We start from the raw sequence: 27,596 nt of genomic DNA, 5'->3' as shown, positions 1-27,596 counted from the left end.
GCGGGAGCCAGGCAGAAAGGCCCGGAGGCGCTCTTTGGAAGAGCTCTCGCCGGCTGGCGGTGCATTGCCGAGGTGCAGGCACTGCTTCTTAATTATGACAGAACCTCCCTGCAGGCACAAGACTCCTGGCCTCATACAACTAACGATTAATGGCCTTTTTTCCTTTTTCCCACTGCTTTCTCCCCAGAATCTGGCTACCCCTCAGACCCTGCATCCCAAGACTGTGGATAACACACCCCCTCGCTGTCTGTGCCCTTCCCGCCCTACGAGCCGCTCTGGGCCCGGGCTGACAAGGCACCCGTGAGCTTAGGGCGAGGCCGAGAGGAGGGAAATGGGCACGTTTCTGTGTCCTCTCGCACCGGCACAATGGAAGCCCTGCGGAGTTCCAGGGGACAGGGACGGGGCTGGCGGGGGAGCCTCGCGAGATCCTGGCAGCGCTGCGGCCGCTCTCGCGAGGTTTCCGCCCGGCTGCGGGCGCGGCGGCTCCATGCGCTCGGAGCGGGCGGCGGGGCTGGGGCCGGGCTGGGGCGGCGGCCGCGACAAGCGGCCCATGGACCCCCCGCTGCAGCAGGAGTCGCCGCGCCGCGACACGGACGCTCCGCCGAACCCGCCGCCGCCGCCTTCCCCGCCGTCCCCGCTGCCGCCGCCGCTTCACCCGGCGCCGGGAAAACAGCGGGAGGAGAAGAAAACGGCACTGAGCAAAGTGAGGGGGCGCGAGCGCGGCGCGGGGATCGGGGCGGGGGCGGCGGCGGCTCCGGTGGGAGATGGGAGAGGACGGGAGGGAAGCTGCAGTGAGGAGACAGACCGAGCCTGATCTCAGGAGATTCGTGTGTTTATAACGGGCATTTCTTCATCTGCAGAATGAGGGTGTTCCTTCCCTGGAGTATTGGGAGACCCCCAGCGTCAGCGCTGGAAATCATTTCACCTTTAATTGTGAAATTAAGACTGGTTATTGCTATGGCAGAGCAGCTTCTGTCAAGGGCAAGAGCACTTTTCAAATAATACTTGCAGACTATAACAGGTTATCCAGGGATGTCGTGGAGTCTCTCTGGCTGGAGACATTCAGAACCCACCTGGACATGTTCCTGTGGCACCTGCTCTGGGTGACCCTGCCTTGGCAGGGGGGTTGGACCAGAGGTCCCTTCTAACCCTGACAATTCCGAGTCTTTGAGTACTGTGAGATTTGACTTATTCCCTTATTTTTTTTTTAATTGGAAAACTGAACCACTGAAAATCACTATAACTCAGAGCTCAGTAAAGTTAAATTCAGATATTAAAGTATTCAGAAATTAAAACAGATTGCCTGAAGCTTGATGGCCATTTTACTGCTTTGCGTGTTGGCATCATTCAGCCAGGGTTTCTACACAGTTTCCTGGCCTTTATTAGTGGGCAGTTTAGCTGAGTGTGGTGGGTTGACTCTGGGTGGCTGCCAGACCCCCAGCCGGCTGCTCTTGCACTCCTGCCTCAGCAAGACTCAGGAAGAAGGTATGATAGAAAAAACAAAGTGTCACACACAGCTGAAGGAGGACCTCATAGCAGCTTCCTACAGCTTCCTCACAAAGGGAGATGGAGAGGCAGGCACTGATCTCTTCTCTCTGGTGGCCAGTGACGGGACCTGAAAGAATGGCATGAAGCTGCGTCTGAGGAGGTTTAGGTTGCATATTAGAAAAAGGATCTTCACCCAGAGGGTGGCTGGGCACTGGAACAGGCTCCCAGGAAAATGGGGATGAGTGCTAAGCCTGACAGAGTTCAAGAAGTATTTGGACAATGCTCTCAGGTACATGCTGTGATTCCTTGGGGCAGGGCCAGGAGTTGGGCTTCAGTGGTGTTTGTGGGTCCCTTCTAACTCAGGATACAGTATGGTTCTAACACAGAGAGAAATAATTTACTTAATTGCTAATTTTAAAAAAATTAGGGAAGACTGGTGAGAAAAAAAGATTGCAACTAAAACACCTTCCCACCTCCCCTCTTCCTTCCCAGGCTCAACCTCCTCTGCCCGCAAGCACTGCAGAAGGATGAGGAATGGGGGTTGCAGACAGGACAGAACAGCTCCTGTCTGCTGCTTCTTCTTCCTCACACTCCTTCCCTCTTCTGGCATGGGGGACCTGACATGGGACACAACAGGATACAGTCCTTCATGAAGGACTGCAGGAGGAATGTCCCTCCCACATGCTGCAGTTGTTCATGACCTGCTGCAGCATGAGTCTCCTTCATGGGCTGCAGGCATTTGGATAAACCTCATCTAGTGTGGGCTCCTCTGCGAGGGCTGCAGGGCCTTTCAGGGCATCTCCACTTGATGTGGCATGGGGTCCCCCATGGGCTGCAGGTGGATGTCTGCTCCACCATGGTCCTTCATGGCATGTGGGGGAATGGCATGCCTCACCATGATCTCCTTCAAGGGACTCTCTGCTTTGGCACTTGAAGTACCTCCTCCATTCCTCCTTTCATTGTTGTCTGCAGGGCTGCCTTATGCCTTTTCCTGCCCTTACTCCTCTGTCTCACCCACTGCTGTGCAGCCTTTCTTGTCCACTCTTAAATTCCTTTCCCGGAGTCACCACCATATTGGCTTGAGGGGCTCAGCTCTGCCCTGGGGTGGATCCATTGGAGCTGGCTGCACTCAGCACTGGGCAGCCCCAGCCTCTCAGAGGCTGCCCTGAAACCCCTGCTAGGGGCAACTGGACACAGAGACCTATTACACTGAAACACTGCAGTAACAAGACTTTAAAGCTAGCTTAAATAATTTTTTTAAGAGATACTTAAAAAAATTTAATGTAGCCAATATCTGGTTTTTTAGGTTGTTAATGGTTAAACAGGCTCTTGATCAGAATATGTTAGTTATCCTTCAGTTTTAAAATGCTTGCAGAAACTGAGTTAGGGAATTTGTGCCATCTGTTTCTACAGTATTTAGATCAAATATAAATCTCCATTTCTTTTTATACATGCAGGTGGTTATTCGAAGGCTTCCTCCTTGTCTAACCAAGGAGCAACTGGAGGAACAGCTGCATCCTCTACCTGCCCATGATTATTTTGAGTTTTGCACTGCTGATCCCAGGTGAGGATGAGCTGTTTCTGTAGGTTTTCAGGTGCTTAAAACCTAATCAAGGTATTTGGGACATTCCAAATCACATGTTTTTCCCCTTTTTTATTATTTTTGTTGGGTTACTTTTACGGCCCACCTCAGAAGGTGGCAGTAACCCAGATTCTTGTTACTAGATCCCTTGGGGCAAATTAGTGTGAAACGACACTGACTGATCAGCATTTGTAAATAAACAATGTAAGGTTTAATACAGAACAATTTGGTTGCAAAGGAAAACAGGTATGGAGCCTTTTTGGTGGTTATTATCTGTGGTAATAATACAACATGAAAGCATTGCAATATGAAAGTGCAAGAACATCACCAAAGGACACACACAAGGGGAAAGACAGAAAGAGGAAGAAAGGACAAGAGTGTGAAGCACAAAAGAAAGAAAAAGTACAAGAGTGTGAGGATCTCACCAACCATAGGCCCTGTAACAAGACTTGGTTTCTGTGCAGTCTGGGATCCAGTTCCGGTGGGAGGAGTCGGGGGGAACTCCTGAATAAGTGGTGGGGAGAAGTTGACAGAACACACCATCCTTTGGGTCTATATTCATTCAGGTTCAGGTGAATATAAACTAGGTACCTCCTCTGAGGTGGAGAGCTTGATGTCATAATGTGGATCAGGGGACGCCTTCTAAGACGACACAGCTGCCCATCACACCAGCACAGCTGAGTCAGTTGTGCCCCATTATGTCCCAGCAGCAGAGATGAACTTGCTCAGGTCACACGCGAATATCCCGGTACTTCCCGTGGGGAGGAGGGGGAGCCCCACAACCCAGTGGTTTGTGCAGGGAAGCACAACTTAACATGACAGGGTGCACAACCTGTCTCCACAGGATCCATCTCCTGTCTCACTCACAGCCCATCATTCACCCTGTGCCTTATCAGATCAGAGGTTTAGCCATTACACAACTAAAAGTTCACTTCCTCCATCTCAACTAAGCACCGTGGGGTTTCCACAAATGAGGAATGTTTTGAGTTGTTGTCCCTTAACAGTTCAGTCTACTATGGTTACTTGAAATATTTCTGAAAAGCTGGCTGCGTATGCAGAGACGATGGCATTCCTGCCCTTTTCCTTTACACCGGAGATTTTGGAAATTTTTTTTTTTGTATCAATAAGACGTAATTTAGTTTGAAACCCTGATGTTTCTTTTAACCTTCGTTGGTAAACTTTAACAGCCTGTTTTATTGGCTGTGGGCAAGATTCAGTCTGGGGCAAACAATCACAGAATGTTTTCATGAGTTCCATTTGAGTTTAATTTCTTCTTTTACCTGCATGTTTTTTTATGTGCTTCATACAATTTTTCAAATAATCTAGTTTTATTCATCTTTCTCTCATGCAAAAATAAAAAAGAAGAAATACTGGTTGATTTAAAATAAATCAGAATTTCTGGTATAGTTATATAATTTACTCAGTATCCCAGTGGTGAAATAAATCAATTTCCAGAAGAGAAACAAAACACCATGTATGTTCAATCTTCATGTGTTCTGAAAAACTGAAGATCCATCTTGTCATATCTTAATGTGTGATGAATCACCTTTCCACTGGCTTGAGATTCTTTCCACTGACTACAGAGGGATCCCGGATCTTTATTGCTGACCAAGTTTTGAAGTTAGGAATTCTCTCAGAGTCAGTTTCACAATCAAAAGGAAATAAATGTTTATTTAGAGAAATTATGACAGTTTCTGACCTAGGTAGTTGCACATAAGTGCAACAGCAAAATAGTAGGTGCTTCAGCTTTTCTGTTAAAACCACAAAGGATGTGAAGTGAGGGAAGAGGAGTACTTAGTTTGATTGGAAGTCTTTGTAGTACCTTACATTGATCTTCTGAACTTTGTCATCTCTATTTCCAAATGGACCTCTTTAAGGCTTCTGTCCCAGCTGTTCATTTGATAAGCGAAAAATACCAAAGGCAAACCAAACATTCTCTGAAGAAGAGTGTCAGCTCTCAGTGTGTTTAGATGCACAAATGCCAATTAACAGTTTAAAAAATTCCAATTTTAATTTTCCAGAGACGTTTGCTCAAAAATTTAGGGAGTCGACCTCTTTAGAAAGAGAGAAGGCACTGACAACATTTGTGCATATAAAGTTTCATTTTCTCTCTTACATGATGAAATTTGGTTTACCCAAAAATCTTGCTGTTCACTCGTTCAATTGCATCTATGGCAGGTTACCAATGAAAGATACTGGTTTTTCTCATGCTGTTATTTGTTGTGTTACTCTCTTTTGCTATCACAAATATAAACTCACTGAAAATAAAATAATTTTCATTTAAGTTTGAATTTTTCAGCATGAAATGTTTTGTACTCCTTTTTTTCTTCATCTTGCTTTTTAAAAAATATGTTTTCAGACAAAAGATGTATTTTTTTCAGAATGGGTTTATGTTCACCAGGTTTGTATGGCTGTAACTTCTTTCAGCAAACTACGCTGCTTAAATGGGCATTTCACTGCCATTCTGCAGTGTTGGCTTGGCTGATTATTTGTCTTTTGACTGGCTCAGGATCACCTTGCCTCTTTTGTCCCCTTTGTTCAAATGCTGACACATACCCGTGTATATCTTTTTATGAGTAATCTCTTTACGTGGGCACCCACTCAGGAATATACAATAAACTTTCAGAAAGTATAAGTTTAATCAAGGTTAATCTCCGTCTTCTCTTACCCTGCAGAGAACACTTTTTGAGTATAAAGCATTGTATTGCCATAATCTGTCATGTTATGGATAGTTCACAAGATTTCAGCAAACTCTGTGCATGTGTCTTCCAGTCATTCCAGCTAACAGGAAAAGCTACAGGACAAGGTGGGCATGTTCTCTCTGTCTTTCACTGAATAGCTTTTTTCTAGATCCTGTACCATGTGCATAGTGGCAAGCAATCCAGAGAATTCAGTGATAATAAAAACATGTGAAGATGAAATTTCATGTCATCCAATGAGAAGGATTTGAAGAAGCTACTCAGTGAAGAGGATCTTTGTGTTGGAAAGGGGCGTATAGATGCTTTGATGCAGAAGCAGACAAGTTTCCTTAAGAGCTGTAACATCTTAGTTTAACCATGTCCTGTGTAACTACATCACAGAAGTTTCTATAAGCTCATTCAAATTTATGTAGAGACTTTTTTTCTACACGGTGCTCTGTTAAACTAGAACTTGTCAGAAATTCATGCTGTGAATGAGGGACGTTGGAAATGGGTCAGGAGCAGTTAGACAAATACTTATGATGCCATGAAGATTTTTTGCCTTTTCTTTTATACCCTTGTTATACCTTTTTTGCAACTTCTGTATTATTAGTGCTTTTTGCCTACATTCTTGGACTTGTTTGTCAAGCTGAGAGACTAAACATTTTAGAAGCTTCATAGTTAGGGATCAGTGTGCCCCAGACCCCAAGGTCCTTTCCAGAACACATTCTGTAAACCAAGATAGAACCATCCAAGGGAAGGCTCCTTGGGGAGGGGGGCTCACTTGAGCCTCTCATTGGGGAATCTTTGATAGATATGCTAATTAGTAAAACCTGTAATGTTATACTAGATCTTTTAGGGTGGGCATTTTTGTGCGGTGCATTTCGATGCGTGTGACCTGGATGTGTGCACCTAAGGATCCTTAAAATAAATACCAAGGTAAAATCCCTTTTCCTCTTCTAACCATGTATGACTCTTGATTTTAAGACCAGGAAAAGGCATCACTTATTTAGACAAATATTTATCTATGAAAAACTATTAAACACATGGTATAAGTTTGGTATTACAAAGTCCATAGGCTGCAAGTACTTGCAGCTGTGTACTGGGTGAAGTATTTGTACATTTGCCCCGTTTTAATAAACACTCTCTTGGTGTTCTCTGTTAGTTGCTGTTGGTAAGGGCACTAGAGAGGTTGAACTGTAGCTGTTTCTACATTTTTATTTCCAGGGTATCCTAGAGGATAAAACAACCAAAGATATGCATATCAATTTCTGTTTCTCTTTTTTTGTAATCTTTATAATATCTTTATACTGTAAATGTTATCTTTAAGTTTCCAATGTCCTATTATAGGCAGGCTATAAAACTTCTTAAAATTTCATGTGATTAATGTAATTTTCAGTTTTTCAGTTACATCCACTTCAGTAAAATCATTTCAGAAAGTGACTTGTGTTTCGTTCATTTTTCAGATTTATCTGATTCACTGCATTACATTTATTTTCTCTTGCATATTGACACCAAAATACAAACAAAACACTGCTTATAGATGATAATAAAGACCCTGCCTTCCTGACAAACTGTCTTGTACTCGGACTTCAAATATGAACTCTTTTTTCCAGATACTCTTTCCTTTTTGTCTGCTTGTAAAGGCTTCTGAGCCTATTCTAAAGATTTGACTAATAACTAGTCAAGTGATTGAGCTCTAGCCCTGCAGGGTTTGGGTCATCTCTCTGGACTGGCACTGAGTGCTGAGTACCAGGATATTGTTGTGAGGTTATAAAAGGAAAGAAATCTGAACACAAGCTTTGCTTGCATGAAAACTGTTCAAATAGTCAGTGCCATGGCATGTATCACGGAGAGTGATAAAGCTCTTCCAAAGAGCACTCCTCCTTTTCCCCTCATAACTTCTTCACAGCATGGTGCTCAGGATTATTGTAGGTGAACAGCATTAACACTGTAGGATGTAGGTGTGCACCCAGGAACTGCAGTGCTGAAGGGGCAGTGCCTTCAGTGCTTCGGGGGAACCACCACTACTGTGTTCTGGGTGAAAGAATTGACAGGCTACGATTGACACAACCCTAGTGTTTCTGCTTTCTCTGCCAGGCAAACTGCTCATTTCTAGCTGTAAAAAGGAAAGACTAAGTTTATTTAAAATTGTGCCAGTTCCACCCATTATGTGAGTGACATCAGAAGATTACAAGGATGAAGGCCAGGGGATTTTAGCTTGACATGACAATGTCAGTGATGAGTTATCTCATCAATTGTAGGAATGGGTGGAGGAGTTACTTGACTCTCCAAAATTTAGTAGTAGAGCTCCCTATACATGTAAGTATACATTTTATAAATACCCACCATGATTCATAAGTTGATAAGTATTTTACTAAGATGGGATTGCTGTTTTTATAGTCTACACATTGCTGTTTAGACTGTAAATAACTACTTCAAATTGCATTCCTGTATATCAGTGTTTTTACACAATTGTGTTAAAAGATACTTTGTAGAAGAAGTAAACATTTAAAATGTGTTTGTTATTAAAGTTGCTAGAAAAATAAGGACTTAAAGAGATGATAGACTAAATGTTATAGAAATAAATGTACCCTAAAATTGAATACCCTTGAATGCAGAGCAGAAAAAAAAGAAAAGTGTGTTGGAATGAATAAATGTGTACACTCAGACTCATCTGGGTTATTTCCATAGAGATTGCTCCAAGTGCCAACATGTGCAGTGCATCTGTCCAAAAGATTACAAGTATGGAAAGCAGCATTATAGACAGCAAACATATGGCAAAATGGAACCAGCTCTCTGATGATAAAACTGAATTTCAGATCCTGAATGAAATCTATGGTGGCAAATACTTGAAAAAAGGAGACACACAGAGTTTGCTGGCCCTTCTGTAGGTCACAGCTGAAAGATAAAATCCTGAAGAGTAAAGAGTATTTTAGCCAATAACTGCTGAATAGAAAGTACAAAAAGTAAAGCAAGAGTGTTTCTTCCTAGGAGAGGTCGTTAGCCTCAGAGGGCTTGTAGCCCTGTGAAGCCCTGTGCATTCTTTGCTGCGTGACAATGCTGTTGAGTTCTGAATGGATAAGTAAAGGCATAATCTAGGGTGGGGAGCAGCTGCGGGAAATCAGTGGTCTGAAATGTAGAGTAAAAGTAATATATAAGCGGGCCAGTGCTAAGTATTTCAAACTTGTTAGCTTCCCACTTAGAATGTTAATTTTACTCACTTTTTTAGGCACACTGCACACTTGGCTGAGTAAGAAGCCTAAGACAAGGGTTTGAAACACTCAGCAGGGTGGGTTTTGTACACTAAGCACTCTGATAGCTAACTCACATGCATATGAGAACCAACTCTATTTGTAGAAGTGGCTCCACCAGAGAAGGAACTTGTAACTGCTAAGCGTTGTCACAGCTCTGTTTCTTTAACCTTCTACCCTGATACTTAGCAACAGTTACGGACAGACAGTTCTGTGTTACTGTGCTGTGGTGCACATCAATATCCTGCTGTGCTCAACCATGCTTTTATATTGTATGTTTCTGCTGATGTGTGTGAAGTTCTTGGAGATGTTAATAACGTACAGCAACAACACTAGATCCTTTACTTGCAAGGTAAATTCTAAATCTGTTTTCCAGAGTCCTGTTTATACATTTCAGACTCCGTTTGTTCTTACTAATAAGTGCTTAATAACCATATCAAATGTTCCTCAGTTTTGAAAGATGTTCACTCTGATTAAGCTGAAAAAGCTAGAAAAACATTATGTTGTATACCGGGAAAAGATTTATGTTGCCAAAGCAGGTGAAAGAGATGGCATTGATATACCAGTTAAAGGAAACAAGGAAGGAACATGTCTTTGTATTTTCAGTTCTGTTTCACAATGTGTCCAACCATAAGGTTCTAAGTTCCTACAGGAAAAAAAAAAAATCCATCTATATGATGAAGCTGTTTGCTGTGCACTGAGGCAGAGATGTGCCACAGTAATGCGGGAGTGGACCTGTGTCCAAGTAACAGTCTTTATGAAGATGAAAAGAACACTGAAGTTGTTATTTAGACTAGGAGCTAAAACTCAGTTCCTCAATCTCAGATAATAATAATGGGATGAAAAATAATGGGATGAAAAATAATGCTCCATCAAGATTCCTGGTTTTGTCTGATGAATATTCAGCACTTCAAGTGTACAATCACATCAGTCTAATGTCAAGCCTCATTTAATTTAAACCGCAAAGCTCATGGAACGTAAGAGTAGTGCTGTTGATATGATGGAGAAGGAAGTTTCCTTCTTCTGGGAGCCCCAGTTATCTGAGACTCTTTTACTGTTGCAGCCATTAGGCAGCACAGAGACATTGCTTCCAGCACAGCTATAGACTGCCACAATAAAATTCCCTCTTTTACTTACAGATTTTAAAATACATCTTTTAACTCTGCATGATTATGGAAAGTGTTAAATTTTATCTTCTTTGAAATGGATGAGAAGAAATCTGGCTTTTTACATCTGCTTTGCATCTTGGTGGTAACTCCACAGCCACGCTGTAGCATATTTCAGCCCTGGCCATGCCCTAGCAGGCATTTTTGCAGTTACCCACTTACAGTTCATGCAATGCTGTTCCTATCCTAGAATGTGAAAATATCCTGGGTATATATGGATAGAATGGCTCTTCCTCTCTTCCTTGGAAATAGAGAGTTTATCCTCTTCAAGCTGTAGGAGCACTCTATAACTGGTATTTGCAAAGTATCTAAATGAAAAAAGCCCTCTAGGTTGTTTTGGTTTTTTAACATTTCTTCTGACTACAGGATCAAACATAAATTTGGTGGGTATTCAAAACCATTGGTTATTGACAGCACTGCTCTATGGTCTCCTGCTAACACTGTGAGTGGAATCCATATGGATGCGTACTTTAAAAAGAAAAAATTACTTGGGAGCAGTGTTTTGAGCTGCCATATGCATGGATCCTGTGGTCCAATCCATATTTTTGCTCTTTCTCACTCATTGTGAAATCTGATTTTGAAAGAGCTATGGGATTGAAATACAATTGGAACTGTGTGTGTTTATTGTCTCCTGGTGCCGGTGGTGAGTTGGTCTGAAGGCAGGCCATAGGTGACAATGGAATTATGAACATAGGTGTTTTAAAGATACGGGCTTGTGTTAAACCTGATGCAATATATAGTCATCATTAAGTCAGTTTAAAACAAACTATTTTATCTCAGAGTTGCAGGAGTTTAAAGCATGTACACGCCATGACTCACAATAACTTAGCTGATGGGTTCTAATTCATTAAATTACCTCAGTTTCATCGTGTGGTGTGGTGTGCCAGTCCTGAGGTTTTTATCAGGCACGTTAAACATTTACCCATGGAGTGGGATCTATGCCAATAAGTTCTTGAAGAATCTGAACTATTTTATGTACCTGTTTCTTTTGCTAGAAATGCTTTGGATTTTCACAGCAACTGTAGGTCACAACTAGACATTGCATGTACATTGATGACACATGGATGTCAGATGGAGTTTATTTGTGTATAATTCAGTGGATTATATTGCCAACTATTAGGTTATTTATTCTTTCTAAAAGGTGGCAATCTCTTTAAATATAGTGACAGCCTGGAAACTGCCCCTTCAATGCAATCTTTTACTTTTTCTGTTTCAGTGACAGAAGACTTTTCCTCGCATGCCAAAGAAGTTCTGCAAAAGCACTGCTGTTATTCATATGTCTTAAACTGTGAAATACTAAAGTTTTGATCCTGCACAATTGGAAATGTATGCTCTGCAATTTAGGGGGACAAAATAAACTGGAAATATTTGTGTCAGTTCAGAACAAATTTCACAGTTGCATACAGAACTCTGATGTTCTGTAACTTTTTGTCATATATATAATTAGATACGTAAGTGTAAAGACTGCTTAAGGTAGCAGTTTCTCAAAGAAGATGAGAGTTATGATGTGATCCTTCTGGTTTTATGTTTTCCCTAGCCCTGAAAAGAATAATAAGTAACAGAAAATAAAATTGTTTCTTGTTGCAGCCTTTATCCTCATCTCTACTCAAGAGCATACATTAACTTTAGAAATCCTGAAGACATCCTTCTTTTTAGAGATCGCTTTGATGGCTATGTCTTCATTGATAATAAAGGTTGGACTATTTGTAAGATATTAAATGTGTATATATACATATACCATTTCAGAGCATCAACTTGCTTCCTTTTTGCTAGTTATGCCATTATTTCCTCACTATGCAGTTAATTACATAAATATATATTAACATTTAGCACTTAAAAGATAATAAAGGTCAAAAAATATTTGTCCATGCAGTCTTGCTTGTCTGTGCAGTGTGCATGCTTTATATGCATTCTTGTACTTTAGGCAATGCACTATCAAGGTCATACAAAGAAAATTACCTTATACAAGCTTCACAATTCATTACAACAGTAACTGAACACATTGTGAGCATGAATTTTTACATCTTCAGTGTGTTTCTGAGATTAAGTTTGCCACTTACTCCTGTTTGGAAAAAGCAAGAGGAAACCATCAACATTTTGGTTGTCCACTTTTAAGACATGTAGAGATTGAATTTTTAGGGACTTTGCAGACATCTTGAGTTGAGTTCCAAGAACAAGAATGGCAAAATTGATAGCCAGTTTTAAAATATCCAGTCTGCAAAAGTTTGCCCAACAGTAAAGAAAAAGTCTATATCGGTGTGGTTAAATCTAGGTCTCCTGCAGGAGTATGAAACTGCCATCAGTAAGTGGTTTAGCAGAACTTTAGCAGTTCCTTGCCTCATTCAGGCATACCTTCTGTAAAAAATTGCATAGCTTATATAAAGTAGACATAGATTTGTGGGTCTCTTTATAGACATTTTCTATTCTGTACACTCAGTGTTACAGAGGTCCTGTGAAAAGTAGTCCTGCCCACTCTTACTAGAAACTGATCTCTAAAGAAGCTGTCTGTCAAATGAATTCCTCTTCAGCATTTCCTTCCTGAGATGTTTTATTTGCTTCTAATATCCCTCAGATTTTGATGGTTTTTGTAGACATGAACAACAACACATTCTTATCACATCCGTGTTTCCCAGATTTCAGATTCTGGGTGTTTTAAGATTAAAAACTAGAAAGAAGTTATTTTTATGATTCTGCTAAGACTTTACTTTGCCTAAATTTGCCACATTCTTCAATATTATGCTGTACTGAAGCCAGAATACTCTACAAAACTGAGCTTGGACACAGTTGGCCAGCTTGGCATGATTGCTTGTGCAAATAAAGAGCACAAGATTTGATCAGAAGTGCCCTCTGGTGAGGCATGTGGCAGCATTGCATTATGAGGATAAAACTGAAACAAGGATTAGCAGGTTCAATAAGGTTAACAAATGGTCTAGCAGATTGAAGACAAGTTTTCAGTGGACTTGAGCAAAGTGTAATCTTGAGCATGCTGCAAGTGGAAACCAAGTGAAATTCAAAACCCACACACAGTTCTGATTCCAGTCTGAAGAAGAAGCCAGTGTTTAAGGCACAATTCAAAGCAAAGAATCCCTGCCAGTAAACACAGGAGTTGCATAGTCCATCATAAACAGAGAAGTTTTGCACAATTCTACATGCTGAGTTTTATAGTTGTGGTTCTGAAAGGAGATGCTTTGTTTTTTATTGCATGTTACCCAGCATTAATTTGTTTTTTAAGCTTTTAGCCAACAAAGCTTTAGAAAAGCAACTTGACAGTTTCACATTGATTTCCTGGTAGTACTTAATCACTTGTCAGACTGACATTTTGTGATAGCTCTTTCTAATCAATGTCTGTGAATCATTAAAAGGGAACTATAAATGCAAGAATTTTATTGTGCAATAGTAGTCATCCTCATTTTCACAGTCTTGTCAGCATATCCAAATAAAATATAATTTTTTTTTTAAATTTAAAGTATCTCTACATGTAACTTTTCATTAGAAGTTCAGGAGTGAATTGTAGAAACAATTACTTTTGTTTTCACATAGGACTGCTCAACATGTCTTCAAGAGTTTTGAAAACCTTACTTGATGGTAGGGAATGTTTCTCCCCCTCAAAAAATTAAGGATTGATTTCTTTTAAGGTTTGGAATATCCTGCAGTGGTTGAATTTGCTCCATTCCAGAAGATTTCAAAAAAGAAGCTGAAGAAGAAAGATGCCAAAGCCGGAAGCATTGAAGATGGTAAACATCTTTTTTTGACATCACAGTGAAAATTTCTGTTATGCATTGCAAAGTGTTAACATAATTCAAAAATTTTTCTTCACAGATCCAGAATATAGGAAATTTTTAGAGAGTTATTGTGCTGATGAAGAGAAGATCTGTGCCAATCCTGAGATTCTTTTGGGAGAGATTGAGGCCAAAACAAGGGAACTTATTGGTCTGTTTTCTTGATTTTTCTTATTATTGAGAATATTCAATATCTTAATTTTGTATTTTTATGATATTATCTGCAAGAGCTGACCAGTTCAGTCTAACATATGACCTGTTCAGATTTATATTACCACAGTTAAATATTATCCAGCCAAGTAGTAGCACTAAACCTCTTAAGTCTCTGTGCATGGAATCACTTGGCTTCACTTGAACTTTTGCATGCACACACACTGGCTTCAGAAATAGGTCCTTAATAATTCTGAATACTTACAGATGTATTAGTAGGTGGAAGATTTATTTTTAAAATACAAAATAGCTGAATACTTAACAATTGATCCCTGATATTAGCTGCTTTTTTTGAGAAACATGAAATGATCTCTCTCTGTTCTCACGGTCAAGATTCTGGAAAAGCTCTGAAAGTAAGGCAACACCTTGTTTTCTGTATGCATGCAGCATGATTTCCACAGTCCTGGGGGGAATTTTAAGTAAGGTCAGCACTGAAATCTTCAGTGCTGGTATGCAGTTTTCAGGATGACATGCAATTTTGATGTATCTTCAAGTGATAACATGCAGAACATTTAGTCTTTCCCTAGGTGTGACAATTGAGTAGGAAAAAAAATTGACCTTTGCTGTTACTTATTTACAGTGAAAAAGTGGCCACTTCTTTTGATTAGATTCATAGAATCATTTAGGTTGGAAACTTGCTGTTTAAGAGCATCAAGTACAACCATTAACCCAACAGTGCCAAGTCCTCCACTAAACAATGCCCCCAAATGCCACAACTGCACATCTTTTAAATACCTCCAAGGACAGTGACTCCACTATTTCCCTGGGCAGCCTGCTCCAGTGCTTGACAGTCTTTTGTGAAGAAATTTTTCCTAGTTTCCAATATAAACCTGCTCAGTTACATCTTGAGGCCATTTCCCCTTTCCTCTCACTTGTTACTGCTGTTTGGGAGTTGACTGGAGAAATTTGGAACTGTAACAATTTAGAGGAAATGGATATGGACATTTAGATAGCTCTGTTATCAATAAAACTTCTGTTGCTATTTTAGATGAGGAAGTCACCCAATAATTTTTATTTACCCCAGATCTTCCATGGTATTTGACAGCAGAGTAAAGGCAGTAAAAAAATTTTAGTAAGTTTGCAATTTACAAAAAGTTTAGAGTTTCAAGAAGATTTATTAATTTAAAAATATTCTATCAGTGAAGATGATTAATCTTGAGAGTTGTAGATTTCTGAGTAACAATACTGACTGAAGGCAGCTTTACATTAAGACTTTTAGTGTTTTGTTTCTGTTAAATCAGAGGAAATCAAACTAGTTGCTTTATTTTTCCTGCCATTCAAAGCTGTGGCCATTGCTATCAACACAAAGATTTCTTCATCAGGTAGCGTGTTTATAGCAAAATTATGTGAGGGTTTAGCTGTGTGTCCAGTTTCAAAGGTGTTACTCCTGCTGATGTCAGTGAAGGATGTGCCCGAGACTTTGCTGGCAGAATTGAGCCTTACATGCTCAGCATTTCTCCATGAAAAGTTACTGCAAACCAGCATGTTTTGTGCATCGTGCCAGATGCGCTGGCTGATCAGTTTCCATGTGACAGAGAAATATAAAAGAGATGTTCTCTATAGCAAGATGAAGATAAGCTCTTTTTTCTGTTTTCTTTGTAGAGAGCAAGATAAAATGTAAAGTTTTGCTGACACAGCTCGTCATTTAGTAATTTATTTTCTTTTAAAGTCTCTTAAACATATTAAGAAAATGCTCTTAGATTTGCATTTGCAGTAAGGCCCATAAATAAGGTGGGTAGGATTCAAGTTTGATAAACACTGTATTTTTCCCACCTCTTTTGATAGTACTCATCACACTGCCTCTCTCCCTTGAACTTCAAGTTAAAATTTCTCATTAAACTTCTTGCACTACAGCCTTAGTCATGACCAGGGTCACATTCTGGACTCTTAGTGCAGCTTATCCTTTCCCCAGACCATCCAGTTACGATTTGTGATGTCTTTCAGCCTGTAAAGGTACCCAGAGGCAGCCACTGCTCAGACAGGGTAACTTAGGGAGGAGGAGAGAGAAGCAAAACTCAGATCTGGGGGACTGGAAGGGAGGGCTCTGGGGACCTAAAACTTGTCCAAAATTATGGGCAGGTGGGGAGGATGGGGAAGCATGGAAAATCTAGGGATAGAGGGAGGAAAATAGCAAATCAACAATCTTTATTGGTTGTTGATTTCTACCAATGAATGGGTTGCCCCCAGCACAATCCGACTTTCAATGCAAAAAGATTTAGATGATTTTGGGATATGAATTGTGTCTAGATTTTGGCTACGTCATTTCAAATTTCTTGAAAACTTTTTTAATTTCTTCCCTTTTTTTCTTTCAAATTTTGTCATGCGTTTCAATAGGGAATGTTGTTCTGTGGTTCGAGAGAAAATCCTATGCATAGTGTAAAGCAATTTCAAGTAGTAAACATTTTCTACTCTGGGGCATCTGAAACTGACAAAATTTGTTGTAGCTACTCACAGCTGTACATACAAGCTGAATTCAAGTCTGAATTCAGTACAGACAGTCATGAATAAAGAATTTGATAAAGAACATGATAAAGAATTCGGTGATGTTCTCCAAGTTTTTGTAGAATTTGGGGATTGTTCAGGTAACTTGATTTCAGAGTGTGGAGACAGCTCTGTAATAAAAGAATGGCTGTGTGATCCAGTAGATGAGACCTTTTATTAGCAATTTGGGAAGGCAGAGTTTTACTGAATCTGCTGATACTTTGCTATGTAACCTGGGACAAACTGCTTATCTCTTATTCCTTCTGTTTTCCCATGGAAAGGTGAATACTAATGTCAAGTAAATGGAAATGTTGTATGAGACTGAAAATGCTTCCTTCATGATGTACTTTGAAAACTGGGATTAAAAACTGCTATGTGAGATTACAGTAATGTGGGCTGTATATGAACAACAATATAGCTAGGTTTTGATGTACAAAAGTAAAAAGTAGGAGTAGATTCTGAACACATTTCTTTCTTTTTTGGTGAAATAACCATTCAGTGAGCAAGAGAGAAAAGCCATTCTCTTGAACTGAAAGGATATGATCTTTAATTATAAACATCAAATAATCATGCAACATATTTCTGTTGCTTCTAATGCTATCAGCAAAAAAGCAACGAAGTGTTTCTGAAGTAGAATGATGGGAATGCCTTCAAAAATACATGAAACAAATAGGTTTATCAATGATTCAGCTCCCTTTCAGATAAAGCTAGAAAAAGGGGGTTAATACTAAAGCAAAGAAATGAGTACATTCTAGGAGTTGAACACTATATCACAAATTTTTTGTGTTTTAGCTAGAAGAACAACACCCCTTTTGGAATATATTAAAAATAGAAAATTAGAAAAGCAGGTACGTTCAGACTTTTGCCTGAAGTTCCACATTTATGTTTCATGTAGTTTTCCGTTGGACTATTTACAATTAATCATTATTGAACTCTTCAGAGAATACGAGAAGAGAAAAGAGAAGAACGGAGGCGGAGAGAATTGGAGAAGAAACGTTTGCGGGAGGAAGAGAAAAGGAAGCGCAGAGAAGAAGAAAGACGTAAAAGAAAAGAAGTGGAGAAGCAAAAGAAAATTTCTGAAAAAGAAATAAGGATCAAGGTAACTGAGATCAATGAAAAAAAATTATTCTTCTTTTGAAGTTACCCAGAAGTTCTTTGGTATCTCAGTATTTATTTGGTGTACAACAGCATGGTGTGGAGACACCAAACCAATTTTGACAGGAAGGGAAAGTAGTGTAGGGCTTTGACCAAGTGTTGTTTGAAAGTGTGACTGATGGCCTTACCTACCATGATGTGCTGGTGCAATTACAGCAGGTAACTTGGATATCTTTAGACAACTCTGCTGCATTCTATGCCAACATCTGTGCCAGCCTGTTGGAAGATTATTGTGGGTTTGATCCCCATATGGGCCATTCACTTAAGAGCTGGGCTTGATGATCCCTTTGGGTCTCTTCTAACTCAGAAGTTTCTGTGTTTCTATGAAACATGGCTTTAACGCTTTCTGTCATGCAAATCTTCATTTGGCCGTGTGTGCAGGGACACATGTTTATGTTTATGTTTATGCTCAGAACTGATGTATTTTAATTGTATGCTTTAGCCAAGTTATACCAAAGTCTTGCTAATATCAGGTTGCAGTGTCTTTCAACAATCTGAATGGATTTTAATGGCATCACTTAGGAGGGTACTATGTAGTCAGACCATATAAAACCATCTGATTTGTATAAGATGACATAGCTTAAACTATTCATCTGAACTAAATTTTGTGTTATTGGAAATGCTTTGTAGGCTGTTTGAAGAGGAAATTCGGTATAAGAATCTGTAACATGAAGCAAGAACACACAGACTTGACTCAGATCTAGTGATGGTGAGGAGCCACAGAACTGTGGACATCTTTCCTCGTTTCTTCTTGGAAAACAGTTTTCTTCACCTAAAAGTATAAAAATAGTAAATTCTGAAGCTGAATTACGTGTTTTCCATATCTGGGCTTAAAAGAATACTCTAGAAGTTCAGAAGAAACGGGGCTTAATCCTTAAAATATATTACCCAAAATTGCTTGTCCAAAAAGCCGCAGTATTTACAAAATATCTGTGGTAATATGAGCCTGAAAGCTATTTCTATCCCTGAAAGAAAAGGAAAATATTACCTGAAAGAAACATTATAGAAGTTTTCGATTTTGGAGAAGAATAACCTGTGCTCATTTCAGAAATGAAATGGTAGAACGAAAAGACTGAGATGTTCTGCCTAGAATTGATAGGTTAGGGTAATAATTTGAGACAGTTAGTCCTTCTGTAAAGATTATTTCTGTAATACTATACACTGCTCAAACCCTGTGAGGGTTGCTATGAAAGGAACAGACTTCTTGAAAATCCTAATCTTCAAGATGAAAATGTAATTACTTCCTTTCTGCTAATATCATAAGTTTTTCTTCAGTCTGTATTTGTGTTAGGGTGTACTAAGCACCTACTTCTACATGCCTGTCTATCCCAAGTAATTCATGTGACACAGATTTTATATATAATATTTCAAGGAGTGAAGTATTAATCCTGCTCTCTTTGTAGTATTGTAGAGGTTCTGCTTCTTATTTTATGGGCAATGACACTGAGCTCTGTTACATGATTTCTAAGAAACCATAGACCATAATAATGCCTTTATATTTATAACTCAGGACAGAAGAGTAGGTAAGTGCTTTGAGAAGAATAGGTAAGTGCTTTCTCCAGTATTGTCAGCATATTTTAAAGTATGCAGTTGAATGCCTGTTAATGACTGTTACTTCACTCCTTAGCAAAAGTAAACCACCCTTCTAAAATAACTTTAAATTTCATACTTTGTAAAATACATTCCTTGTGTGTAAATAAGGTATCTCCAATCTTAACAGGTTACTGATATATTTAATACTTGTTAAAATGTCTGTACAACAGAGGAGAGTATTTTTGCATCATAATATAAACAAATATCTCTTAGCTTCTCAAGAAGCCTGAAAAAGGAGATGAACTGGCCAGTGAAAAGCACAAAGACAAAGGTGAAGAAGCTGACATTGAGGAAAACAAATGGGATAAATCACCTGGATCTGGGAGTATAAAATCCAAATCTTTGGAGAGTTCACTAAAAGAACTTAAGGAAAAGTAAGTAATATTTATCTTTTAGACTTTTATTTAGATCCTAAATGCTTTCATCCCAAGGCTTAAATGTAAGTGGTGCATTAATAAGATGTTCTGTCACCAAAGAACCAATTTCATTCTGTGTGTGAACAGATCTCTTTCTGTTGTTTTGGTAAAAGGTGTTTTGTAAGAATTTATTGACCTGGTGGCAGTATTAGTGGATGCAATTTGTTATTGCTGAAATGCTATGAAATCCCAGATTGCAAGGATTTCTGCATGAAAAGTCAAGTCATTCAAGTCATTCTGTTGTTATTTCACCCGTTCCCCATCAAGAGCTCAGGTAAGGCTCTCCTTCCATTACTGATGTCAAAGACTGAATTGGCTATGATGCCATGCTTTTCCTTCACACTTGGGTTGGCTGCAATAAACATATAAATGTGTTTGATAAATGGAGCAATGGCAAAATAGGGACGGTGTGAATGAAAGCCTTATGATAAATACATGCAGAAGGCTGTCTCTATTTCCTAATGCCTTTTGTGTTAACATTTGCTGTGGTAGGAACAAGAGGCATAGCTCAGTTCTATTACTGCTGTAGCCTGGAAGTAACCCATCTTACAAGTGTTTTCAGCAGTTGGTTCTCTTTCTTGTCCTTTGGCACGTGTGTCCCGTCGCAGGCAGGATTTACCCATAAGATATATAAGATAAATAGATTAAAAAAAGATGCATGTTCTGAATGTTCCTGAAAATTTCCATGTCCTGTTCTCTAGTAGAAATTGAAAATATTCAACAACTTCTTTGTTGATGCTCTTCAAGAAAGGAAAGAACAGGCTCAACAAAAACATTTGCAGGGGCAAATCAGTTGTTTGCTACTCACAGAATCTTTTAGGTTGGAATGGACCTTTAAGATCATCGAGTCCAACTGTTAACCCAGCACTGCCAAACTGCCACTATAAACCATGCCCTTAAGTGCCATGTCTGCGTGTCTTTTAAATACCTCCAAGGGTGGTGACCCCACCACTTCCCTGGATTTTTATGCATTAAACCTCTGATGGTGCCGTGTAACATTGTTTGCTATTGATCCTGTAAGTTTAATAAGGCATTAATGTAGATTTTGCTTGTGAAAAACAGAATCTGTTTGGCTGCACAGGTACAGTAAGCATTATCTTGTGTTTCCAAGTGCTGATTTCATCTTGATTATTAGTGGGTATGTAGCAAGCTATGAGCTCATTGAGATTTAAAGTTGAAACTACCTTGTCACTGACTCAGAAATCAGTAATAAACTGTAACTGTTGACTCTACCTGCAGGAGACTGAATTGCCTGTTTGAAACCATGTCAAAAGTTGGTAGTAATAGCTTCCTACCACAAATCAAAATCTCAGTAGGTTCATAAGTGTACATGGTCAAATACAAATTTGAAACTACACCAAACAAATGTGCTTTACTGCCTTTACTTCCATTCATTTCTGCTTTCTCTGACTGTGTAGTTTTTTCTTCTACCTATACTCTGTAGTTGTTTACCCTGCCACTTTCACTCTTACCTACCTGTTCACTGTGCCTGAATTTTAGGGAGCTACTTTAACCACTCTTTGAATAGGAGTTTGTATCCCTGTCACCTGCCTGCCTTCAGGCACAGCCATTCCTTCCTCCCCCACAGTAACGGGCAAGGGAAGAGATAAGTTCCAGGCAATGCTACAGCAACAAATTGAGGGGGTCTTTTTGGCTTTTTGGAAGGTCATACCCTGAGTCTTGCTAGGACTTGGAGTTAGTGTCTGAAATAGCATATTAAACATGAAACAAAGCAACTTACAGCCACATATCCCTTGGTAGCTAACATAGTATTTTATATAAATGTATCCATGCTACAGGTACAGAATCTGTGTAATTGTGATTGGTTCAGGTGTCTGTGACAGCTGGGACGTTGCTTCTACTTGGTGAATGTGTTATGCTGACACAAGCTCAATCTTGCAAAATGCTAAATAATTTACCTCTCATTCAGGTTCTGCTCTGACTTCCAGCTCTTCCTGAGATGGGGAACCTCTTTTGGCAGCCTCCCTAATCCCCAGACGCCAACCAATTTCACAGTTATATTAAAATATCACTGTTACATTAAAAAAAAAAAGTTACCTATGTAGATACACCTTTATTTGTATTAAATAGTTCTAAATGAGAGTTATCACTATTTGATCACTACACCATTAAAAAATCTCCATCCTCTCTGATTCTATCTGCAGTTTCCCAAAATGTGAGCAGACTATCAAAAGTAACTTGCTGTTTCAATTTTAAGTATTTATACATACGTCATAAAAAGAAAGTGCCTATGTTTGTTCCTTTTGAAGTTCAACCTATTTTGTAATCTTTCTTCATTATTTGCAGTTTGACCATATGAGAGAAACACCCACTTGCTGAACTGGAACAATGAAGTGAATAAGAGAGCTGAAAATTTTATCAGACAGGCAGCAAAATGGGACCAATAGTCTTTATAATATAAACCATTTACAGCATAGCAGAAATTAAGTATCATGTTGTGATAAGGTAATGGTCTTTGCCTAAATAAAATACGCAAAGGCAGGCTAGGTTACTTGGAGACACAATAAACAAAAGCCTGGAACATAAGTATTTATTTTCACAAATGTCTTCTGCAAGTTATGATGTCAGTAAATAATTTTTGTTATACAGAGACATAAAATTTACAAATTGATACATGATATCTGCACAATTCCTTCAGATCCTGAATGTTCCTGTTCAAGGGAATACTTACATGCATGACTCTCCTCAACACCAGGTGACAAGAGCTAATAGTGCAGCATGTGTTTATGTGAAGGGTATTGGGGAACTATTGATAGGATTTCAAAGAGGGGTAGAAGGTGAAGAATGGGCCTTCCACAACAGTTGCACAAAAGCTTGGCAAGGCTTTGTCTGCTATTCTGAACTGAATGCATGGTCAAGGGCTGGACATACATGGGTGAGACATTCAGCATATAACCCCTTTGTAATGAGAAGAAAACAACCTTGCCATATAACTTATCTACACACTGCTGAAGTCAAAGGGAGGCTTTGCCTTGTATCCTTCTGTAGCTCCTTTTCACTGTTAATTGCTTGGATTTTCTTTCTTTTTGTACATACTCATAGGTCACAAAATGATAGTGACAAAGAGCAAAGAGATTTGGAGAGAAGATTTCGAGAAAAAGAACCTGAAAGACAAAGGTATCGATTGGATGATGGCAGAAAGCATAGAACTCACTATGAGTTTGACAAGTTTATGAGAAGGAATGAAGAAGAGCTGAAATGGGGGAAAGGATACAACCAAGACAGAGGAAAGAAAGGGAACTACAACTACAGCTTCACTGTGGAGGCAGTAGACAAACTGGGTAAAGAGGACAAGTGTGATGACATGGCATCCAAAAAGGAGCGCATAAGAAATAAGGTTCTTTTATTCATTTAGGATAATATTTCATTAGTTAAATATGGTTCAAGATCACAGGTTTTAACTTCTGCAAACTCAGCATAAAGATTCTTTTTCAAAAAAACTCTTTATCTCACTTTCAGTAAAACCCAGACTTCTTTCTGGGTTGTTGTCAAAGGACAACAGCAGTTTAAATAAGGTTACAGGTCTTGCTCATTCATCTTCATGATATATAGAAGACTTTCTGTCTTTATTTCAATCCTACCATTTTAAGAACACTATTCTTGGAAGCCTTGCATTTTATAGGTGTATTAAAAATTGTTACACTTCTGATCTGTCATGAAATCTAAAAGCTGTGGCATATTAGTCTTTTTAAAATGTACTTCCATTACTCTCATATAGTAATTATATTATGGATTTGGCAGGCATTGCTTAGTAGAGCAACAATAAGAATTTAAATAAATAGCTAATTCAGAGAGTGTGAATGTATGGATTTTTCAGTATTGCCTACCTGCCAGTATGAAACGGCTGTCATTTCATCAGGATAAATTTATCCTCCTGGCTGTTGTCAGGGAAAGAGCAGATGCAGGTGTGAGCAGGGCCTGTGTATCAGGGTGTGTAGTAGAGCTGTCCCTTATTGTATCCCAGAGATACGGGTATCATTTTTCTCAGGCTGGCTGATTTCACGGATGTGCCAGATTCTTTTCAAGATGTGGCTCTCCTTGTCAGCCCCGTTCTCTCTCTCTCATGATCCTAGATTTTCAACAAAAGATGACCAAAACACCATTAGCATAGAAATTTATTCTGCATGTGAAACTCTTCTTTCAAAGCAAGTGACTGATCTGTACTGTGGGCTAAGGCTGACAAGAGTAAACTGGTCACATGCAGAGTGAGTCTGCATGGAGTGTGCAGGGAACAAGGGCAGGTGGACTCACTGTGCATGTTGAGGAAATCATCTTGCGCAAACACAGAAAGCCTGGTGTGCTCCGCTTTCTTTTTATGCAGAGGTCAGCTGGGCAGGATGGGTAAGATTTATCTGCATTTGCACATTAACCACTTTCCTCATCAATGGCTCAAGCTGTAGAACAGTCAGAAAAAAGGCTAGTTCAAAACCAGAAAGATGGGGAAAACAGTTTTCCTCATGCTTGCCATGCTCTTCTTGAAATCTGTCATATTAATGTCCAACCTTTGAACTGGATGGTGGGTCTTGGGGGCCTTTTGACAAGTGTTAAGAAACTGCCTGCTTTTTATTTCTTTGTATCACACTTCTGGTAGCTTGCTTGTTGAGTCTCTGAATTAGTCCACACTTAGGACTAATGCTAAATTTGTTCCCTAAAAGTATAAGCACCATCAGTAAGGTATTTTGCAGTGTGGTGACTTTTTTCCTTAGAGTATTTATCACATAGGTGAGATGAATGGCTCAGTTTTACAACTCAGGCATAGAATTGACAATGCTAACACAAATTTTTAGTCGGAGATGGAGCCTCTTTCTGAAGTTTGTAAGAGTTGATTAGAAAGTGGGAAATCTCCAGTGTAAGTGATGTGATAGCTTTTATGCAAACAGCAGGCTACAGAGTCTGTGGTAGGAAAAGCCATTTGGACCCTTTATCATAAACTTTCTAATGGGCACAGCTTGTCAGAGGATCTACTTTTATGCAGTTGTTTGGGATATAGAAAGGTGTGTTACGCATTTCATACCGCACCACAAAGCACTAACTAGAATGATCTAGTCATAAGGCTCAGTAGTGAATCTTGACATCTGGTCTAAAGAGAAGGAGAAAACAAGTGGATCAAAAAACGACAAGTGGATCAAAAAAGGTGAAGGAAAAAGAAAAGAAAAGGGGAAATGTGTATTGGGAATAAGAAAAAAGAATAAAGGAAAAAAAGTCCAGAATTAATTCAAATTATGAAGGCAATTGAAAATTGGTATCGTTTGTTGTAGGACAGTTTTGGTGCTCTGCCATTGTCTTTAAGTAGGCTGCTAGGTGTTTGCTAAACTTAACACAAGACTTTGATCAAAAAGCTCAGGTATTGGTGAGCTTTCAGTTGCTTCAAAACATTATGTGAGTGTAAAATACTCTTACTGGGAAAAGACTTCGTAAGCAGAGTTTCTGATCAGTGCATTTTACTATTGAAATTTCAAGAACAAAGAGTGCTCTGAAGAGTTACAGAGCATCATCATTTGCAGATTTGAAGTGTCTTTTCCATGTAAACTGGCTCCTTCCATTTTCTCATGATCAGAGCAGCATGTGTATGATCGAGTCACTTGTAGAGCCTGCACATGCTCAAATTGTACTTACTTTGTTTATTATCAGTGCATACATTCCCCTGCTCTCATACTCAGTATGGAAGGTAAGATGAAGTGGAGCAATAACTGTGCAATTTTATTGTGATGTGTATAATTCAAATGTGCATTGCATGTTTAAATTCTGGTAATGATTGGGTAACAATTGATAGTCAGTTGAGGATAACTTTCTAGCTGCTACCTGCTAAACTGTTCTCTGGTCTGTCTTGGATTTTTATGCTTATGTGTAATATTTGTCATTCATCTGCAGAGTTGCAAGTGCACAGGCTATTGTTCTTCTCAGCTGATGTTAGTGAAGGTAGCAACATTTTTTTTGTTTTACTTGTAATACCATGTTTGATAATTGTCTGCAGTATTTCTCCTTGTTTATGTCAAATGTATCATAGGATCTTTAATTTTTACAGCATTCTTCATTTATTCAAAATGTTTGGCTCCCAAGAATGGTGTTACAAACAGCATGTAGTGAATACTAGATATTGAATACCCAGTCAATTTTCATTACACTCAATTTTTTTTCCTGGTTCTTATGAAATGTAAAGTAATTTAACACAAAATCTACTTTCTTCATAAAGATTCAAAACTTAAAAATCCCACGTATGTGTCCCACATGGGTTTCTCAGAGTGTTAACCATATCTCCTTCCTTCTAGGATCGTCCAGCAATGCAGTTATACCAACCAGGAGCTCGCATCCGAACACATATGGGACCTACAAGTAAAACCTATGACTGCAGTGGGAAATCCTTTGAAGATGCTCTTGATAAAAAGTATGAGGCAGATAATTCAGCTGGAGCTAGTTCTGGAAAGACTGAAGTAGCAGAATAAAAGAATCTAGGGGAAAAGGCTAGCAAAAAGGAATTAATTTAAGATTCAGCATCATCACAAAAAAATCCATTGGGCTGTTTCAGAACTCCACAGGCAATTACATCAACAAAATTGTAATAGCTCTGCCTCTTACTTTCTGTAAAATAAAGGGAAGAGTGACTGGAGATATATAAAATATCTTACAGCAAAGGAATATTGTTGTTTTTTTACAAAAAGCAGCTCAAACACTCTTTGCCTAACTTAAAAGCAGTTCAAATATTCTATTAGATTTCCCTTGAAATAGAAGACCCTCTAACAATTTTAAGGGAATAAGACTTTACAGAAACGATGTCATTTTCTTGAGTCTAAAGAAATGAAATGTAAATTCGCATCAGTTTGAAATCTGAGGCACTTTACATGTATTTGGTGTATGACATGGGGGCCACAGGACCCATTCCTGCAAATGGCAGCGACAGGGGCTGCTGCAGGGAGTTGCAGTCAGACTCGGTGGGACCAGCCCTGGGATGAAGCTCTGGAGCCAGTGGTATTTGCAGGATGAGGCCCACAGTTTGCACAGTTGTGAGGAATGTCCATTGGTATCTGTACCTCATTGTGTTTACGTTGGTTTTCAATTAACCATAGTGTCAGATAAGTGTTAGTAAAGCTACAAGTACGTCGTTGGAGAGTTTGTCATTTTCTGAGCTACTTTTGCCTTTTATGTTTTAATAGATTCCTTGTGCTTAAAACAGAAGACAGCTAATGCAAACATCAGCACATTAACAATAAATCTCGTTTTAATGAATTAGCTGGTTTTTATTGTTCTGACACTGACTTTTGGGAAAAAAACCGTGGTTGTACAGTGATGACTTTTTATATGCTAATGTTTCATGTAAGTTGCAGTAACAGGATTTGGAAAATGTAAGATACATTAATATTCTGCAGTTTTATTTGTTAAAAAATTAAACACACATGAATGTCAATTGCACACTACCATTTTGTAAGATCTAGGCCAAATTCTGCCCTCTAAGCAGGCACATACACGTATGTGTGTGGGTGTGGGTGTGTGGGGGTGTGTGTATGTATCTTTTGTTGGTTTCAATGATAGCTGTGTGTTTATGAAAGGGCAGGACATGTTCATTTATCTTTCATGGCTGAAAATTTCTCAGTTGTCTAAAACTGAGACCTGCTTTGTCATTGAAGTGAAATAGTAAGATATTAATTTATTTTTACATCCTCTCTAAACATTTTATTAAGCATAACATCTAATTGTCCTAGACTGAACGATTATTTATTGCATTGTACAGATATTAAGCATTAAATAGAATAAAAGAAAAAAAGATTTTGACTATGA

General features: G+C 39.0%; 1 protein-coding gene across 8 annotated transcripts; it reads left to right on the top strand.

The window, feature by feature from the left end:
* Window positions 1-472: 472 nt before the first annotated feature.
* Window positions 473-27,596, top strand: UPF3A (UPF3A regulator of nonsense mediated mRNA decay). Of its 8 annotated transcripts, none has more exons than XM_039549517.1 (11): window positions 479-703; window positions 2,946-3,052; window positions 11,756-11,862; window positions 13,804-13,902; window positions 13,988-14,098; window positions 17,431-17,486; window positions 17,579-17,737; window positions 19,600-19,760; window positions 22,866-23,160; window positions 25,695-25,742; window positions 26,093-27,596. In XM_039549517.1, the coding sequence occupies exons 1-11, from the start codon at window positions 488-490 to the stop codon at window positions 26,264-26,266; spliced, it is 1,533 nt and encodes a 510-aa protein (XP_039405451.1). In that variant the 5' UTR covers window positions 479-487; the 3' UTR covers window positions 26,267-27,596. The 8 variants fall into 8 exon arrangements, with proteins under 8 accessions (XP_039405484.1, XP_039405451.1, XP_039405445.1 ...); XM_039549511.1 differs by lacking the exon at window positions 11,756-11,862 and adding an exon at window positions 5,746-5,876; XM_039549529.1 differs by lacking the exon at window positions 11,756-11,862 and adding an exon at window positions 5,746-5,876 and having other exon boundaries at window positions 22,866-23,104; window positions 26,093-26,257.

The sequence above is a fragment of the Corvus cornix genome, chromosome 1 (assembly GCF_000738735.6).
Source record: "Corvus cornix cornix isolate S_Up_H32 chromosome 1, ASM73873v5, whole genome shotgun sequence".
Lineage (NCBI taxonomy): Eukaryota > Metazoa > Chordata > Aves > Passeriformes > Corvidae > Corvus > Corvus cornix.
Note: the sequence above shows the minus strand (reverse complement) of the source record. Positions and strands in the feature narration are given on the sequence as shown.